At 42.1% G+C, this 17891-nt stretch overlaps 1 protein-coding gene across 3 annotated transcripts in view; it reads left to right on the top strand.

Annotated features, from left to right (window-relative positions):
* The window catches only part of LOC135550813 (roundabout homolog 1-like), a 37378-nt gene extending 22615 nt beyond the window's left edge, over positions 1 to 14763 (top strand). For 2 of the 3 annotated variants that reach the window (XM_064981941.1, XM_064981943.1), the window contains exons 11-19: positions 4301 to 4501; positions 5731 to 5773; positions 5953 to 6068; positions 6495 to 6794; positions 6898 to 6999; positions 7314 to 7461; positions 9613 to 9840; positions 10140 to 10521; positions 13168 to 14763. In XM_064981941.1, the coding sequence (XP_064838013.1) occupies positions 4301 to 4501; positions 5731 to 5773; positions 5953 to 6068; positions 6495 to 6794; positions 6898 to 6999; positions 7314 to 7461; positions 9613 to 9840; positions 10140 to 10521; positions 13168 to 13485 (1838 nt within the window). In that variant the 3' untranslated portion in view covers positions 13486 to 14763. The remainder of the gene's footprint in view (positions 1 to 4300; positions 4502 to 5730; positions 5774 to 5952; positions 6069 to 6494; positions 6795 to 6897; positions 7000 to 7313; positions 7462 to 9612; positions 9841 to 10139; positions 10522 to 13167) is intronic. The other variant, XM_064981942.1, reaches the window with a different exon arrangement.
* Positions 14764 to 17891: the final 3128 nt, after the last annotated feature.

The following is a 17891-nucleotide window of genomic DNA, read 5'->3' as shown; positions in this document are numbered from 1 at the left end:
AACACTGATTGACAATAAATTGCACATGCTGTTGTGCAAATGGAATAGACAACAGGTGGAAATAATAGGCACATCTGGGACATCGTGTCTCGCTCCATTCACCAACGCCACGTTGCACCACAGACTGTCCAGGAGTTGGCGGATGCTTTAGTCCAGGTCTGGGAGGAGATCCCTCAGGAGACCATCTGCCACCTCATCAGGAGCATGCTCAGGCGTTGTAGGAAGGTCATACAGGCACGTGGAGGCCACGCACACTACTGAGCCTCATTTTGACTTGTTTTAAGGACATTACATCAAAGTTGGATCAGCCTGTAGTGTGGTTATCCACTTTAATTTTGAGTGTGACTCCAAATCCAGACCTCCATGGGTTGATAATTTTGATTTCTATTGATCATTTTTGTGTGATTTTGTTGTCAGCACATTCAACTATGTAAAGAAAAAAGTATTTAATAAGAATATTTCATTAATTCAGATCTAGGATGTGTTATTTTAGTGTTTCCTTTATTTTTTTGAGCAATATATATATATATATATATATATATATATATATATTGCTCAAAAAATAAAGGGAACACTAAAATATATAAAATATAAAACTAAAATATATATATATACATACATATACCTATACATACACACACTCACTGCCATTGAAAAGTTTGGGGTCACTTAGAAATGTCCTTCTTTTTGAAAGAAAATCACATTTTTTTGTCCATTTAAAATAACATAAAATTGATCAGAAATATTGTAGACATTGTTAATGTTGTAAATGACTAGTGTAGCTGGAAACAGATTTTTTTTAAATGGAATATCTACATACAGTGCCTTGCGAAAGTATTCGGCCCCCTTGAACTTTGCGACCTTTTGCCACATTTCAGGCTTCAAACATAAAGATATAAAACTGTATTTTTTTGTGAAGAATCAACAACAAGTGGGACACAATCATGAAGTGGAACGACATTTATTGGATATTTCAAACTTTTTTAACAAATCAAAAACTGAAAAATTGTCCGTGCAAAATTATTCAGCCCCTTTACTTTCAGTGCAGCAAACTCTCTTCAGAAGTTCAGTGAGGATCTCTGAATGATCCAATGTTGATCTAAATGACTAATGATGATAAATACAATCCACCTGTGTGTAATCAAGTCTCCGTATAAATGCACCTGCACTGTGATAGTCTCAGAGGTCCGTTAAAAGCGCAGAGAGCATCATGAAGAACAAGGAACACACCAGGCAGGTCCGAGATACTGTTGTGAAGAAGTTTAAAGCCGGATTTGGATACAAAAAGATTTCCCAAGCTTTAAACATCCCAAGGAGCACTGTGCAAACGATAATATTGAAATGGAAGGAGTATCAGACCACTGCAAATCTACCAAGACCTGGCCGTCCCTCTAAACTTTCAGCTCATACAAGGAGAAGACTGATCAGAGATGCAGCCAAGAGGCCCACACTCTGGATGAACTGCAGAGATCTACAGCTGAGGTGGGAGACTCTGTCCATAGGACAACAATCAGTCGTATATTGCACAAATCTGGCCTTTATGGAAGAGTGGCAAGAAGAAAGCCATTTCTTAAAGATATCCATAAAAAATGTTGTTTAAAGTTTGCCACAAGCCACCTGGGAGACACACCAAACATGTGGAAGAAGTTGCTCTGGTCAGATGAAACCAAAATTGAACTTTTTGGCAACAATGCAAAACGTTATGTTTGGCGTAAAAGCAACACAGCTCATCACCCTGACCACACCATACCCACTGTCAAATATGGTGGTGGCAGCATCATGGTTTGGGCCTGCTTTTCTTCAGCAGGGACAGGGAAGATGGTTAAAATTGATGGGAAGATGGATGGAGCCAAATACAGGACCATTCTGGAAGAAAAACATATCCAGGTGTTAGAATGACCAAGTCAAAGTCCAGACCTGAATCCAATCGAGAATCTGTGAAAAGAACTGAAAACTGCTGTTCACAAATGCTCTCCATCCAACCTCACTGAGCTTGAGCTGTTTTTTTTCTTTTTTCTTTATTTAACCAGGCAAGTCAGTTAAGAACAAATTCTTATTTTCAATGACGGCCTGGGAACAGTGGGTTAACTGCCTGTTCAAGGGCAGAACGACAGATTTGTACCTTGTCAGCTCGGGGGTTTGAACTCGCAACCTTCCGGTTACTAGTCCAACGCTCTAGCCACTAGGCTACACTGCCGACCCTTTTGCAAGGAGGAATGGGAAAAAATTTCAGTCTCTCGATGTGCAAAACTGATAGAGACATACCCCAAGCGACTTACAGCTGTAATCGCAGCAAAAGGTGGCGCTACAAAGTATTAACTTAAGGGGGCTGAATAATTTTGCACGCCCAATTTTTCAGTTTTTGATTTGTTAAAAAAGTTTGAAATATCCAATAAATGTCGTTCCACTTCATGATTGTGTCCCACTTGTTGTTGATTCTTCACAAAAAAATACAGATTTATATCTTTATGTTTGAAGCCTGAAATGTGGCAAAAGGTCGCAAAGTTCAAGGGGGCCGAATACTTTCGTAAGGCACTGTATGCATACAGAGGCCCATTATCAGCAACCATCACTCATGTGTTCCAATGGCACGTTGTGTTAGCTAATCCAAGTTTATAATTTTAAAAGGCTTACTGATCATTAGAAAACCCTTTTGCCGCGACCGGGAGGTCCTTGGGGCGACGCACAATTGGCCTCGCTTCATCCGGGTTAGGGAGGGCTTGGCCGGTAGGGATATTCTTGTCTCATCGCGCACCAGGGACTCCTGTGGCGGGCCGGGCGCAGTGCACGCTAACCAAGGTTGCCAGGTGCACGGTGTTTCCTCCGGCACATTGGTGCGGCTGGCTTCCGGGTTGGATGCGCACTGCGTTAAGAAGCAGTGCGGCTTGATTGGGTTGTGTATCAGAGGACGCATGACTTTCAACCTTCGTCTCTCCCGAGCCCATACGGGAGTTGTAGCGATGAGACAAGATAGTAGCTACTAAAAACAATTGGATACCACGAAATTGGGGAGAAAAAGGGGTAAAAAAAATAAAATAATAATAATAGTAATCATTTTAAAAAAGAAATGAGAAAAAAGAAAACCCTTTTGCAATTATGTTAGCACAGCTGAAAACTGTTATCCTGTTTAAAGAACCAATAAAACTGGCCTTCTTTAGACTAGTTGAGTATCTGGAGCATCAGAATTTGTGGGTTCGATTACGGGCTCAAAATGGCCAGAAACAAATATCTTTCTTCTGAAACTCGTCAGTCTATTCTTGTTCTGAGAAATTAAAGTTATTCCAAGCGAGAAATTGCCAAGAAAATGAAAATCTCGTACAACGCTGTGTACTACTCCCTTCACAGAAAAGTGCAAACTGGCCCTAACCAGAATAGAAAGAGGAGTGGGAAGCCCCAGTGCATAACTGAGCAAGAAGAAAAGTACATTAGTGTCTAGTTTGAGAAACAGACACCTCACAAATCCTCAACTGGCAGCTTCATTAAATAGTACCCGCAAAACACCAGTCTCAACTTTAACAGTGAAGAGGTGACTCCGGGATGCTGTCCGGGAAGTTCCTCGGTCCAGTGTCTGTGTTCTTTTGTCCATCTTAATCTTTTATTTTTATTGGCCAGTCTGAGATACGGCTTTTTCTTTGCAAAAGAACATAGAGCCGGGGTCCTTCTTGGCTGTGATTGGCAATGCTGAAATAAGAAGAGGACCACTATCTGTTTAACCTCAATGACCTTAAATTCAGATTAATCCGTTGGACTGCCAGATGGTGAAGTGTGATTCATTACTTTAGAGAATGCATTTACACTGCTCCCGAGTCCAATGGCAGCGAGCTTCACACGACTCCAGCCGATGCTTGGCTTCGCACATGTGGACCTTAGGCTGATGTGCGGCTGCTGAGAAGCCGCGTTGCTTTCAGAGGCAGTTTGGAAATCTGTAGCGAGTGTTGCAAACCGAGGACTGACGATTCTACATGCTAAATACTTCAGCAATCGGCGGCCCCATTCTGTGAGCTTGTGCTGCCTACCACTTCGCTGCTTCCCCATTGTTGCTCCTAAATGTTTCCACTTCACAATAACAGCACTGAAATAACCAAATCCACTACTGTATGTGTGTGTGTGTGTGTGTGTGTGTGTGTGTGTGTGTGTGTGTGTGTGTGTGTGCGCGCCCACATTGCCAATCATGTGTGTGATAGTGTTTCCCTCTTTCATATTCTCTGCCTTATTTTATTTCTGTCTGTCTCTTTTCCTCTCTCTGTGTTTTAATTATTTTATTTATGTCTTGTTTTTTTCCCTTCCCTCCCTCTTACAGACTCCCGGAGGTCCGGGGCCCCCCAGTCAGACAGCCCCAGTAGGGACCTGACTCGGGTCCTGGCTGTGCTGAGGAACCCTGTGTTCATTGGAAGCGTTGGCGCCCTCCTGTGTTGCATCCTAATGGTGACGGCCTTCTGCCTGTACCGCCACCACACACGACCCGGCGACCACCTGGGACGAGGCCACGGCAAGGCTAAAGGTCTGTCTGGGCTAGAAGTGGGGGCTAGCTTATGTGTTGTATCTTTAGCATAAGCTTAGCAAGGTTATCTTAGCTTGGATATGTCATGCTATGCTAGTCAACTTTGTTGTAATGGCTAAGTAATCAGCGTTAGCTGCTAATCAGGTTTTAATGTTTGAGTGTTATTTGGCTAAAACAAGAGAGGTTGTAGCTATAGTGGGGAGAACAAGTATTTGATACACTGCTGATTTTGCAGGTTTTCCTACTTACAAAGCATGTAGAGGTCTGTAATTTTTTTATCATAGGTACACTTCAACTGTGAGAGACGGAATCTAAAACAAAAATCCAGAAAATCACATTGTATGATTTTTAAGTAATTAATTTGCATTGTATTGCATGACATAAGTATTTGATCACCTACCAACCAGTAAGAATTCCGGATCTCACAGACCTGTTAGTTTTTCTCTAAGAATCCCTCCTGTTCTCCACTCATTACCTGTATTAACTGCACCTGTTTGAACTTGTTACCTGTATAACGAGTTACCTGGGCCAAAATCCCAGCTGCAGTGTGTGCAAACCTGATCAAGAACTACAGGAAACGTATGATCTCTGTAATTGCAAACAAAGGTTTCTGTACGAAATATTAAGTTCTGCTTTTCTGATGTATCAAATACTTATGTCATGCAATAAATGCAAATGAATTACTTAAAAATCATACAATGTGATTTTCTGGATTTTTGTGTACCTATGATAAAAATTACAGACCTCTACATGCTTTGTATATAGGAATTACTGCTGATTTTGCAGGTTATGAAATACTTGTTTTCCCCACTGTATATGATGTATAACTAGAGGTTTTACACCACAAGGTTGTATAGTAGCAGGCATGCTTCTACTTACTTAGGTTGGTTTTTACGTTTGACTTTCTCATCATTCAAAGAAAATGCTATGTGAGAATTTATATTAAGGACACTTTAGCATCTATATCGTTGTAGTGATGCTATAATGATCTGGAAGCTTGTGCTATGGAAGCGTGTGCTTCTACATCTGCATTGCTTGCTGTTTGGGGTTTTAGGCTGGGTTTCTGTATAGCACTTTATGACACCAGCTGATGTGAAAAGGGATTTATAAATACGATTGATTGATAGTGTTGAATGACAGGATTACCATTAACTTCTCCAATGTTCCTGTATAAACTGTGAAACCTCATTGTGAAATAAACCAAGTGACTGTTACTCTGGGTTTTGCAGGTTTGTACAGGTTGGCCAGTGAGGACCTAATCATCAAACACCGGTAGGTGGAAGACCGTGTCGCTCATTGAAAAGGATTTCACTACTTTTTTTGTTTTGTAATGTTTATAATATGATCTGATCCACTGTATGTGCCTCCTAGGTTTGCCATTTTAACCATACGCAATACATGGGATTGACAGATTTACTGACTGACTGATTGATTGTCCTGTGTCTCTGCAGAATGGCAGCCCCAGACTCACCATGGATCTCGGGTGCGTGGAGACCGGCCCAGAGTGGCGAGAAGTACCAGGGCATGTGGGCTCAGAGCCAGGAGAACCCCGGCTTCAGGAAGACCAGTGAGTTTGGCTCTACAGTTTGTCTAGAATCAGTTCATCCTACCACAGTTCTTAATGTAAGCATTATGAGATGGATAAAAAGACTGGCCCTGGACCAGTTGATAATACAACTCGGTACTCAGTTAGTTTTCCCTGTGTGCTGAAAGAGTAGGCTTTTGACATATATTTTTAGGTCTGAGGCTATTCATCTGCTACCTCTGCTATTCATTATGGAAGCTCAGTGAACCACCTCTGCTATCTAAACAATACACTTGATCCATTCTGCCTGAGAATTTCTCCAATCTTCGATCGATAACTCAAAAATAATTCCAGCCACACAAGTGGATGCACAGCATTTAAAATCCACACAAGTGGATGCACAGCATTTAAAATCATTGAGGATAACAGATAGTGGTCCTCTTCTTATTCCATCATTGCCAATCACAGCCAAGAAGGACCCCGGCTCCCTGGACTCGGCTGTCCCCATCGTGCCCGACAGCTGCGGTGTCTATGGGACGTTCTACGTGGACCTGTCGGGAAACGGCCTCAAGACCTTCAACAGCCCCACCCGATGCCCCAAGAGGCCCCACTGCCACACCACCACCTCCTCACACTACTCCCAGCACGGCACAGAGGCGGTGCATACCGCTGTCAAGACCATGCTGGTCAAGGATGGACAGGCCCTGCCCCCAGCCCAGCCCAAGATGGGCGTGCCCAAGGAGTCATGGGAGAAGAATTACAAACGAGGTGATAGTCAATGCAGCCTTCTTAAATGGTTTTGATGTCCTTGCTCTTGGTTAACAACAATCTGTAATTACTTTTGAATCACAGACTTTTTCTCCTCCCTCAGAGCTCCATGCAGAGAACAGCGCCCCCTTGGTGTCATCGAGGAGCCAGGCGCTGGCTGTGAGGGGAGTGCCTTACAAACAGAGGCTCAGCCATCTCCCACCAGGTACTGTACTGTACTGTCATCTTACACCACTCATACCCTAAAGGCTTTTAATGCTCAGGGAAAATTAGAACCAGTGTTTTCACTGAACCCCAGGTATGTACGTTTTTGTTTTATTCCAGCACTAGCAACCCTGATTCAACTGATCAAGGGCTTGGAAATTTAGCTGCTTGTCTTAAATCAGGTGTGTTAGTGCAGGGCTAGAACAAATATGTGCACCCCTGAAGGTTCCCCCAGGAATGGATGGTACAGAACCACTGTCCTTGACAGTGTTGTTGTTGTGTTGACCTTGGTTCCTGTGTGTATTCTTCCTTCAGGTGGGCGCTCCGAGTGCCTCAAGCCCCTGGCGTCGTCCCGCTTCCTGCACCACTCAGCCTCACGGCACTTGGTGAACATGCTCCCCACCCCACCCCCGCTGCCCATGGATGACACCACTGACACACACAGCCTCACCTCAGAGGAAGGGTGAGGAATACACACGCATGCATGTACACACAAACATAACCACACCTACACAGACACCCACGCACACAGACCCACACAGACACACACTCGCATCCAAACAGAGACACACAGACATTGGCAAGAATCCCCAATCCTGCTCCCCCTCTCTCTGTACCACTGTTCAAGACGTCCTTCCCCAGTCTCAAAACCAAGGCTACTTATGTTGACTTATACTTACCACACACGACACATGACAGAATACTCATGAAACTGAGCTCAATAAATGTACCATCTGTTACATCTTTCATTGGCTGTAGCATTATATTAATAACTCCCCTGTCGTGTGTTGATGATTGGTGCTCTGAGACATACTTCTGAACAATAACCAAGAATCAAAGGGTTCTTCCTTATGGACCTTGTATTTAGCCCCTTGACTCAATATGAGCATCTATGAGCTGTGTGTTTCTCACGCTCTGCCACAGGGCTCCCTTGTTTACTTCCTTTTAACCTCTTCCTGACACCAATCTATCACAGTTTCTCCCATTCCCCACTCTCTAATAAGCCACTGCGCTCCGCTTGCCTCCATTTCCTCTGCCATTATAGTCAAACCGGATGGCCTGAACTGGTTTCATGTCTCCCGCTGGGGGAAATGATTGTACTTCCTCCCTGTTCTTAGCCTCGATGACAGGGCCTTGACACGGCTCATAGAACAGCAACCAACATGCGCCAATTTACATGACCATGAATGACATGTAACCACAGTTTTAACAAAGAAAATGTTTAAATTTGAGTTATAGTACAACTATATTCTCTTGTAAGGAATAGTACTATTATCACAAAATAACTGGGAATTTCTTGTAACTACAGACTTTTTGAGAATGACACAAATATTTATTTTCATCAAGTCTGCTGCCTCAGTGTCTTTAGATATTTTTGTCAGATGGTACTATGGAATACTGAAGTATAATTACAAGCATTTCATAAGTGTAAAAGGCTTTTATTGACAATTACATGAAGTTGATGCAAGGAGTCAATATTTGCAGTGTTGACCCTTCTTTTTCAAGACCTCTGCAATCCGCCCTGGCATGCTGACAATTAACTTCTGAGCCACATTATTTTATAATCAACGCTTGGATTTTGTCAGAATTTGTAGGTTTTTGTTTGTCCACCCGCCTCTTGAGGATTGACCACAAGTTCTCAATGGGATTAAGGTCTGGGGAGTTTCCTGACCATGGACCCAAAATGTCGATGTTTTGTTCCAAGAGCCACTTAGTTATCACTTTTGCCTTATGGCAAGGTGCTCCATCATGCTGAAAAAGGCATTGTTCGTCACCAAACTGTTCCTGGATGGTTGGGAGAAGTTGCTCTCGGATGTGTTGGTACCATTCTTTATTCTTTGCTGCCCTTCTTGACACCAGGCCATCCTCCAAATGTCTTCGCCTCACTGTGCGTGCAGATGCACTCACACCTGCCTGCTGCCATTCTTCTGTACTGGTGGTGCCCTGATCCCGCAGCTGAATCAACTTTAGGAGATGGTCCTGGCGCTTGCTGAACTTTCTTGGGCGCCCTGAAGCCTTCTTCACAACAATTGAACCACTCTCCCTGAAGTTTTTGATGATCTGATAAATGGTTGATTTAGGTGCAATCTTACTGGCAGCAATATCCTTGCCTGTGAATCCCTTTTTGTGCAAAGCAAGGATGACGGCACGTGTTTCCTTACAGGTAACCATGGTTGACAGAGCAAGAACAATAATAAGAGGGACTTAATAAGAGGGACTTTGCAATTAATTGCAATTCATCTGGTTACTCTTCATAACACTCTGGAGTATATGCAAATTGTCATCATACAAACTGAGGCAGCAGACTTAGTGAAAATGTATATTTGTGTCATTCTCCACTTTTGGCCACGACTGTACAGTACATTTAGGCAACTAAGCACAAAGTATAACTACCTGCATGATTTTCTCATACACTAGGGTTTCATCTTTTGCTTATACCTAATATAAATAATTGCTAATATTTGGGCTTAAAGGCCCAATCTTTGATTTAGCCATTTTGTTCATTCATTTATGATTCACAAGTTGATTATTGAAGAATATAACTTATAAATGTCTCATGAATTTAGTCTGAATTATTGGAAATTACCTTCTGAGCTTCATTTGTCACACCTAGGTGGAGCAGGTCCACTAAACTGATGGTGGATGACGGGTCTCACCAGTCTGTGTGTGCTGCGTCCGGTCTCCGTGGCCCCCCATCCAACACTACGGGCTTCCCCTCCTACAGCCGCCTGTCCACTGCCTCTTACTGCCTGTCATTAGATGAGGAGCAGGACACGACAATGACCTCACAGGAAGTCACCCAGTACCTGGAGCTCAGCCCCAAGGCCGAGAGGCGCAGCAAGTAGGTTTGCCATGAAAACCAAGGGGTGGCAAATAGAGGAGGGTGAGAGGGTTACTGTCAGAGTCATTGAGGGGTTGTGCTTTGACGCTATCTATTCTACTACATCGATTGATAAGGACATTTAAAGACAACCAAAATTATTGTCAGTAATATTCAATATTTGAATAGCCAGTCTCTTTATTAGTAAAATAGTGTTGGATATTACAATAATGTTTGTTATTTTAGTACAGTATTGCTTTACCAGAATCAGTAGTTTTTACTTCATTCACCTCTCATCTTACCTCACTTCCTGTTTCCAGCACAATGCCGGAGAATCCTCCTTCTTCCTCCCTGTCCCGCCCTTTCTCCCCCACTCCCACTTTGGGCTACATCTGTGGGCTCCTCCCCTCCGTCCAACTGGAGGACAGGTTGACTGACGACCAGGAGTCCCAGCCAATGGGCTCTCGACGGGCCCGGCTCCAGAGCACACCCTTGTCGCTCTGCAGTGAATGGGAGGGCTCGCTGTGGAATGGCTGGGGGTCGGTGTCAGAGGGCAACATGGCTAACAGTGCCCGCACCAGCACCATCAGCTCGTCGGACGGCTCATTCATGAACGATGCCAACTTTGCCGGAGTGCTGGCCACTGTGGCCGCAGAGTCCATGAGTGGAGTCTCTTTCTCAGGCAAGACTACTAGAGAAAATGTACTCACACATTAATTATATTTCATACTTTATCAGGTTACTTGAGATTGAGCTGTCTTGTCACCAACTACCACTAGGTGGTGAACTCTTACCTTACTGTACGATCCTAAAATGGTGCCTTGGAGTCAGATTTACAACAGATTCCTCTTTTATGTCGAGCCTCTATAGTTTGGTCATGATATACTTGTGGAGGAAGATTTTTTGGTGTGTGCTACATCAGGGTTATGTTTATTCATTAATTGAACATTGTCTATAGTATTTAACAATGACTTTGCAACTCATAAATGGAATTGTAGTTTATTCCCCGGGGTAAAGGAATTGAAAAGCAATTGACCACACGATCAGGTGTCACCAGTTTTCCTTTGTGCAGCTTATCGGCATGCTCTGTTTCCACTGGGGATGTAGCCTAGACTAGAGTTAAGCAGTGGTCTTATATTCTGGGAGGACGACATGTGGGAAATGTCAGTGCTTGTGTGGCCACTGAGACTGACCTATGGGTCAGATCGATGTGATTTAGGTGAGAGTGTATCTCACAGACACACACAGTGGAGACTGCGTGTGTGTGTGTGTGTGCACGTATGTGAGGTAGGGGGTAAACGCAGGATTCAGGGGTGGCAACTGCCGATTACTTAGGAGCTCTCAGCAAATTGAAGGCGCTACTGAGTAATCTTTCTCAGACTGTCATTTAATTAATCACTCTGTCCTTTCTCCAAATGTGCATACGGCAGATTCAACTTTATTCCATTTGCCCAATTATTTTTAATACAGGAGTGTTGCCACAGTGAAATAGAGTCCTGATTGGGCACTGTGCATTATACAAATTGGATTGCTAAGTGTGTGTGTGTGCGTGCGTGTGTCACCTTTCTGTTATCATATCTATTTTATCATGATGTCAGTTGTCATGTAATATCTCTCTGTATCATGGTATCAGTTAGCATATCTCACTTTATCCTGGTATCAGTTGTTATATCTCTCTTTATCGTAGTGTCATTTGTCATATCTCTGTATCATGGTATCAGTTGTCATATAGAGTACAGTCAGGTTTGGACACAACTATTCATTCAAGGTTTTTTCTTTATTTTTACTATCTTCTACATTGTAGAATAATAGTGAAGACATCAAAACTATGAAATAACACATATGGAATCATGTGGTAACCAAAAAAGTGTTAAACAAATATAAAATATATTTGAGATTTTTCAAAGTAGCCAACCTTTGCCATTACAACCTTGCAGACTCTTGGCATTCTCTCAACCAGCTTCATGAGGTAGTCACCTGGAATGCATTCAATTAACAGATATCCCTTGTTAAAAGTTCATTTGTGTAATTTCTTTCCTCCTTAATGTGTTTCAGCATATCAGTTATGTTGTGACAAGGTAGGGGTGATAAACAGAAGATAGCCCTATTTGGTAAAAGACCAAGTCCATATTATGGCAAGAACAGCTCAAATAAGCAAAGAGAAACGATAGTCCGTCATTACTTTAAGACATGAAGGTCAGTCAATAGTGAAAATGTCAAGAACTTTGAAAGTTTCTTCAAGTGCAGTCGCAAAAACCATCAAGCACTATGATGTAATTGGCTCTCATGAGGACAGCCACAGGAAAGGAAGAGCCAGAAGACTCTGCTGCAGAGGATAAGTTCATTAGAGTTACCAGCCTCAGAAATTGCAGCCCAAATAAATGCTTCACACAGTTCAAGTAACAGACACATCTCAACATCAACTGTTCAGAGGAAACTGTGTGAATCAGGCTTTCATGGTCGAATTGCTGCAAAGATACCACCACTAAAGGACACCAATAAGAAGAAGACACTTGTTTGGGCCAAGAAACACAAGACCAGTGGAAATCTGTCCTAGATTTTTGGTTTCCAACCGCTGTGTCTTTGTGAGATAGTAGGTGAACGGATGATCTCCACATGTGTGGTTCCCATCATGAAGCATGGAGGAGGAAGTGTGGGGGTGCTTTGCTGGTGACGCTGTCAGTGATTTTATTTAGAGTTCAAGGCACACTTAACCAGCATGGCTACCACAGTATTCTGCAGCGATACACCATCCCGTCTGGTTTGCGCTTAGTGGCACTATCATTTGTTTTTCAGATGACCTGGCCTCCACAATCACCTGACCTCAACCCAAATGAGATGGTTTGGGATAAGTTGGACCACCGAGTAAAGGAAAAGCAGCCAACAAGTTCTCATGATATGTGGGAACTCCTTCAAGATTGTTTGAAAAGCATTCCTCGTGAAGCTGCTTGAGAGAATGCCAAGAGTGTGCGAAGCTGTCATCGAGGCAAAGGGTGGCTACTTTGAAGAATCTCAAATATAACATTTAATTTGTTGAACACTTTTTTGGTTACTACATGATTCCGTATATGTTATTTCATAATTTTGATGTCTTCACTATTTTTGTACAATGTAGAAAATAGTGAAAATAAAGAACCCTGGAATGAGTAGGTGTCCAAACTATCAGTTGTCATATCTGTCTTTATCATGGTATCAGTTGTCATGCATCTCTTTATCATGGTATCATATATATTTATTTGTATTATGGTATCATGTATATCTCTCTACATGGTGTCTGCTGGTGCGTCATGGTATCATGCATCTGTGTGTGTGTGTGTGTGATAAATCTAGTTTTGTTATCCTCTCCAGACTTCTCTCCCCCGGCGTCGCCCCTCAGTGCCCCGTTCCCTCCGGCTCCAGATGAAGGAGTGGAGTGTTTCGGGGAGCTGGATCCCATGCCCGTTTGGGACTGGAGTACAACCTGGGTGGAGGAGATGGAGGCGCAGTACCGCGCACAGTACACCTCCCAGGCAGATGCACCCCCCGCCTGCAACACCTGGGGGCATTGTCGTGCTGACTGTCACTGTGAGGACCGCCGAGCCACCGAAGGGTGTAGGGTTTGAGGACGAGGGTGTGGGTCAAGGACAACCTCACAGCGATGATTGGATTGATGATACATTTTTGTGAAGTCCATTTCAATGCCAAGACATGCATTTAATTTACTCATGATTTGTAAAGTACTCATAGAAAATCAGGAGACAAACTGTAATTTTATGTTTCATTCATGAATTAGGAAGTGGCCTTTGTTTTCCTGTGAGTGGTTTACAACAAGTCATGAGTAGAAGATGTAATTGGGAATGAAATGAAGTTGACCATTCAACCTCTCCCATCCAGACCACTATTGGTTACCTGAACTATGTTTCTCACAATACCTCAGGGCAGTCTCTCCCATGAAAATAGAATTCCTAGAATAGGCATCTTCTATTTCTATGGATTCTCTTCCAATTTGTGTTCTCCATTTGTCCTAACCTGGGATGGTCTTTCCAAGAGTTTAACCGCAGCCCCAAAAACAACTTTTAAAAAGTTTGGAGTGTTATGATTTTAGTGGCACTATTATGTAATGTTGTGCATTTTGTTTCTTCCAGAATCTTCCATGGGCCATGATCCTCCTGGTTAAAACAGACTGAACTGAATGCACAATGATGGGCGTAGCATTCAGTCTGGTTTAACCAGGCTAAGATCCTACCATATTAGAGTGTATTGAAAACAACACGAGAGAATTTCTACAGAACATTCACTGATCATTCATTTGCAATAGAATGTAAATATACGCAACTGATTTTATTTAATGAACCATGAACACTGTGACTTTCCAACCCATTTTCTGACTCCTCTTTTTATCATCCTTTGATCACAAAAGACGGTCTAAAGATTTATCATGTTTTTCATTATTATTAAATGTGCTTTTGTCTCTATTGGTTTTATAATGAGAGCTAAACATTTAAGTTGTTACACTAGAATTTGGACAATGAAGTTGTGTTCTGTTTCAGATTTAGTTTAATTTCCTTTGACTTCAAGCTAAACATTAAGGGCTGAGTCATGACTTCAGATGTGTGTGCATCACTCAACTTTCTCTCTCTCTCGCAATTCTCCCTTTGACATTAATACATGACTAGCTCAAACGTCTCAAACACACTCCCATGTCAGAAGTTAGGATTTGTCCCTATGTACTTGTGTACCTCAATGAAATGTGTATACATTTAGCAATAAGTAGAATGTTTTTCTCATGATGTAACTTCTGTAAGAATAGGTTCAGTAGGACTGGACTAATGTGTATTATTGGAGAGGAGGAATAATTATTAATTTGATATAAATGTTTATGCATGACTTAATAATACTATTTGAAGCATAACTAACTGTCTTCTACTGTGGCCTTATTGAGAATAAAAAAATGTATACATTTCAGTCTGATAACTTCTTTTTAGTTATTCATGTTTAATCCAGGAAGTCTTTCTCAAGTAGCAGTGGATATTAGTGTTTCATCCTTGCCTTTCTAAATTTGCCAGTTGTTTGATAAGACAACCACAAGTTGGTTTAAGCAGAAACAGAGACTACCAATCGCATTCTGTGGATCAGGATGATCTCCAGCTAATATTTTGATACCAACTGGTATCCAACTCAAATGACATCCAGTTCAATCCAAATGTGACACTAAACCTTTAAATAAAATGTCATATTCAGTGGCATTTACAAAAGATTATGTCCTTGTAATGTAGAGGATGTACAACAGGAGGGTTATATAATCATTTAAAAAATATTATTAAAACAAAAGGAAAAGATCATCTTTGTCAATGTCTAACATTTTGGCCCCGCTGGTCTCAGATCACTGCTGATCGCTCTGTATTGTCTCTCCTCACATTTTTCTTTAAGTGTGTGTGTGTGTGTGTTAAGCTTTGGTCAATAGCTTCTTTGGCAAGGAAAGAGTTTGCTGCTTTAGACTGTATTGAGTTGTTACTTAGTGTTAATCCCCATTTCCCACGACCACAAACAAATAAATGACATTACACAACAGTGTCTTCATCTTTCCTCGTATGTGTAGGCTACACATCCAGAGGGATTAGCCTTCATATCACAGTGCTCACTACCCCACGGCCATATGCTCAGCACAAAAAGCTACCAGTCCCCACTCCACCCACACACACACACACACACAAGCAAGCGTATGCACACACTTAATTCATGCACATTTGCACACACACACACTCTTCCTCCCCCTACACACAAACACATGGTACCGCTGGGTTTGGCCTGTGCCAAAATGGCAGCTTTATATAGCCTGAAGGTAATCCATTGGCCCGGACAGAGAACACAGAAACTGTGCCCCAATGTCTGCCGCAAAGCAGACCTGGGTTCAAATATAATGTGCAATCTTTTAAATACTTTGAGTGTTTGCTTTAGCCTGCCTCGAGTGTCAAATGTGCGAGATGTATACATTTGGGAGTATTCTTTTGATTCCATTTTGCCATGCTTGCTCAAACACAGCTGCAGTATTTGAAATTATAAAATTAAAAAAATTCAACCCAGGTCTGCTTTGATGCTTGTTTTGTACTTTTTATCTCACGTTCTTTCTGTTTTTATTTACATATCAATTTGTATGTCATAACTGCCATTTCACCAGAGGGATTAGGCATTTTTGGAGAAAAATGATATGCCATCTGTGTTTGGTCACTGCTTTCTCTAGAGAGTATAACTTTGAATGAGAGAGAAGTAATCCAATGCTTCCTCGTATTTGGACTTGGATGTCCAGTTAGATTTGACTGGATCGTTGGACAATAATATTCAGTGGCTCTGCTTGTACAGAATTTATGACAAGTCATTTTCTTACATCCCACCTCTCTGGGCAGAGAATGCTGCGTATTAACTGAATAGAATTTCTGTGTGTGTTTTTGTGTGATTCCTTGCTTTCAAAGCACACCCACAACCATCTGGGCAGAGGGAAAATTGCAATTAAAAGTTATACACTGAACTGTGACAAATGTATTTACAGTCGCATGTTAGTGACTGATTTAACTGGAAATCAATGTGGCACACATGGACAATCCATATCCACTCAGTCTGTCAATACTATGGAACCAGCTCACCTCCATCACACAAACCCACATACAGTTGAAGTCGGAAGTTTACCTACAGGTTAGCCAAATACATGTAAACTCAGTTTTTCACCATTTCTGACATTTAATCACAGTAACAATTCCCTTTCTTAGGTCAGTTAAGATCACCACTTTATTTTAAGAATGTGAAATGTCTGAATAATCATAGAGAATGATTTATTTCAGCTTTTATTTCTTTCATCACATTCCCAGTGCATCAGAAGTTTACATACACGCAATTAGTATTTGGTAGCATTGACTTTAAATTGTTTAACTTAGGTCAAACGTTTTGGGTCGCCTTCCACAAGCTTCCCACAATAAGTTGAGTGAATTTTGGCCCATGCCTCTTGACAGAGCTGGTGTAACTGAGTCAGGTTTGTAGGCCTCCTTGCTCACACACGCTTTTTCAGTTCTGCACACAAATTTTCAATGGGATTGAGGTCAGGGCTGTGTGATGCTGTGTGATGGCCACTCCAATACCTTGACTTTGTTATCCTTAAGCCATTTTGCCACAACTAATGCTTGGGATCATTATCCCATTTTCCCATGGGAAGACCCATTTGCGACCAAGCTTTAACTTTCTGACTGATGTCTTGATGTTGCTTCAATACATCCACATAATTTTCCTTCCGCATAATGCCATCTATTTTGTGAAGTGCACCAGTCCCTGCTGCAGCAAAGCGCCCCCACAACATGATGCTGCCAACCCTGTGCTTCACAGTTGGGACGGTGTTCTTCAGCTTGCAAGCTTCACCCTTTTTCCTCCAAACATAATGATTGTCATTATGGCCAAACAGTTCTATTTTTGTATCATCAGACCAGAGAACAATTCTCCAAAAAGTACAATCTTAGTCCCCATGTGCAGTTGCAAACCGCATTCTGGCTTTAATATGGCGGTATTGGAGCAGTGACTTCTTCCTTGCTGAGCAGCCTTTCAGGGTTATGTCGATATAGGATAAATATACTTTTGTACCTGTTTCCTCCAGCATCTTCACAAGGTCCTTTTGCTGTTGTTCTGGGATTGATTTGCACTTTTTGCACCAAAGTACGTTAATCTCTAGGAGACAGAACACGTCTCCTTCCTGAGCGGTATGACAGCTGCGTAGTCCCATGGTGTTTATACTTGCGTACTATTGTTTGTACAGATGAACGTGGTACCTTCAGACATTTGGAAATTGCTCCCAAGGACCAGACTTGTGGAGGTCTACAATTTTTTTTCTGAGGTCTTGGCTGATTTCTTTTGACTTTCCTATGATGTCAAGCAAAGAGGCACTGTGTTTGAAGGTAGGCCTTGAAATACATCAACAGGTACACCTCCAATTGACTCAAATTATGTCAATTAGCCTATCAGAAGATTCTAAAGCCATGACATCATTTTTGGGAATTTTCCAAGCTGTTTAAAGGCACAGTCAACTTAATGTATGTTCACATCTGACCCACTGG

This window comes from Oncorhynchus masou, chromosome 12, assembly GCF_036934945.1.
Source record: "Oncorhynchus masou masou isolate Uvic2021 chromosome 12, UVic_Omas_1.1, whole genome shotgun sequence".
NCBI classification, from domain to species: Eukaryota; Metazoa; Chordata; class Actinopteri; order Salmoniformes; family Salmonidae; genus Oncorhynchus; species Oncorhynchus masou.
This window is presented reverse-complemented; position numbering and strand designations above follow the sequence as displayed.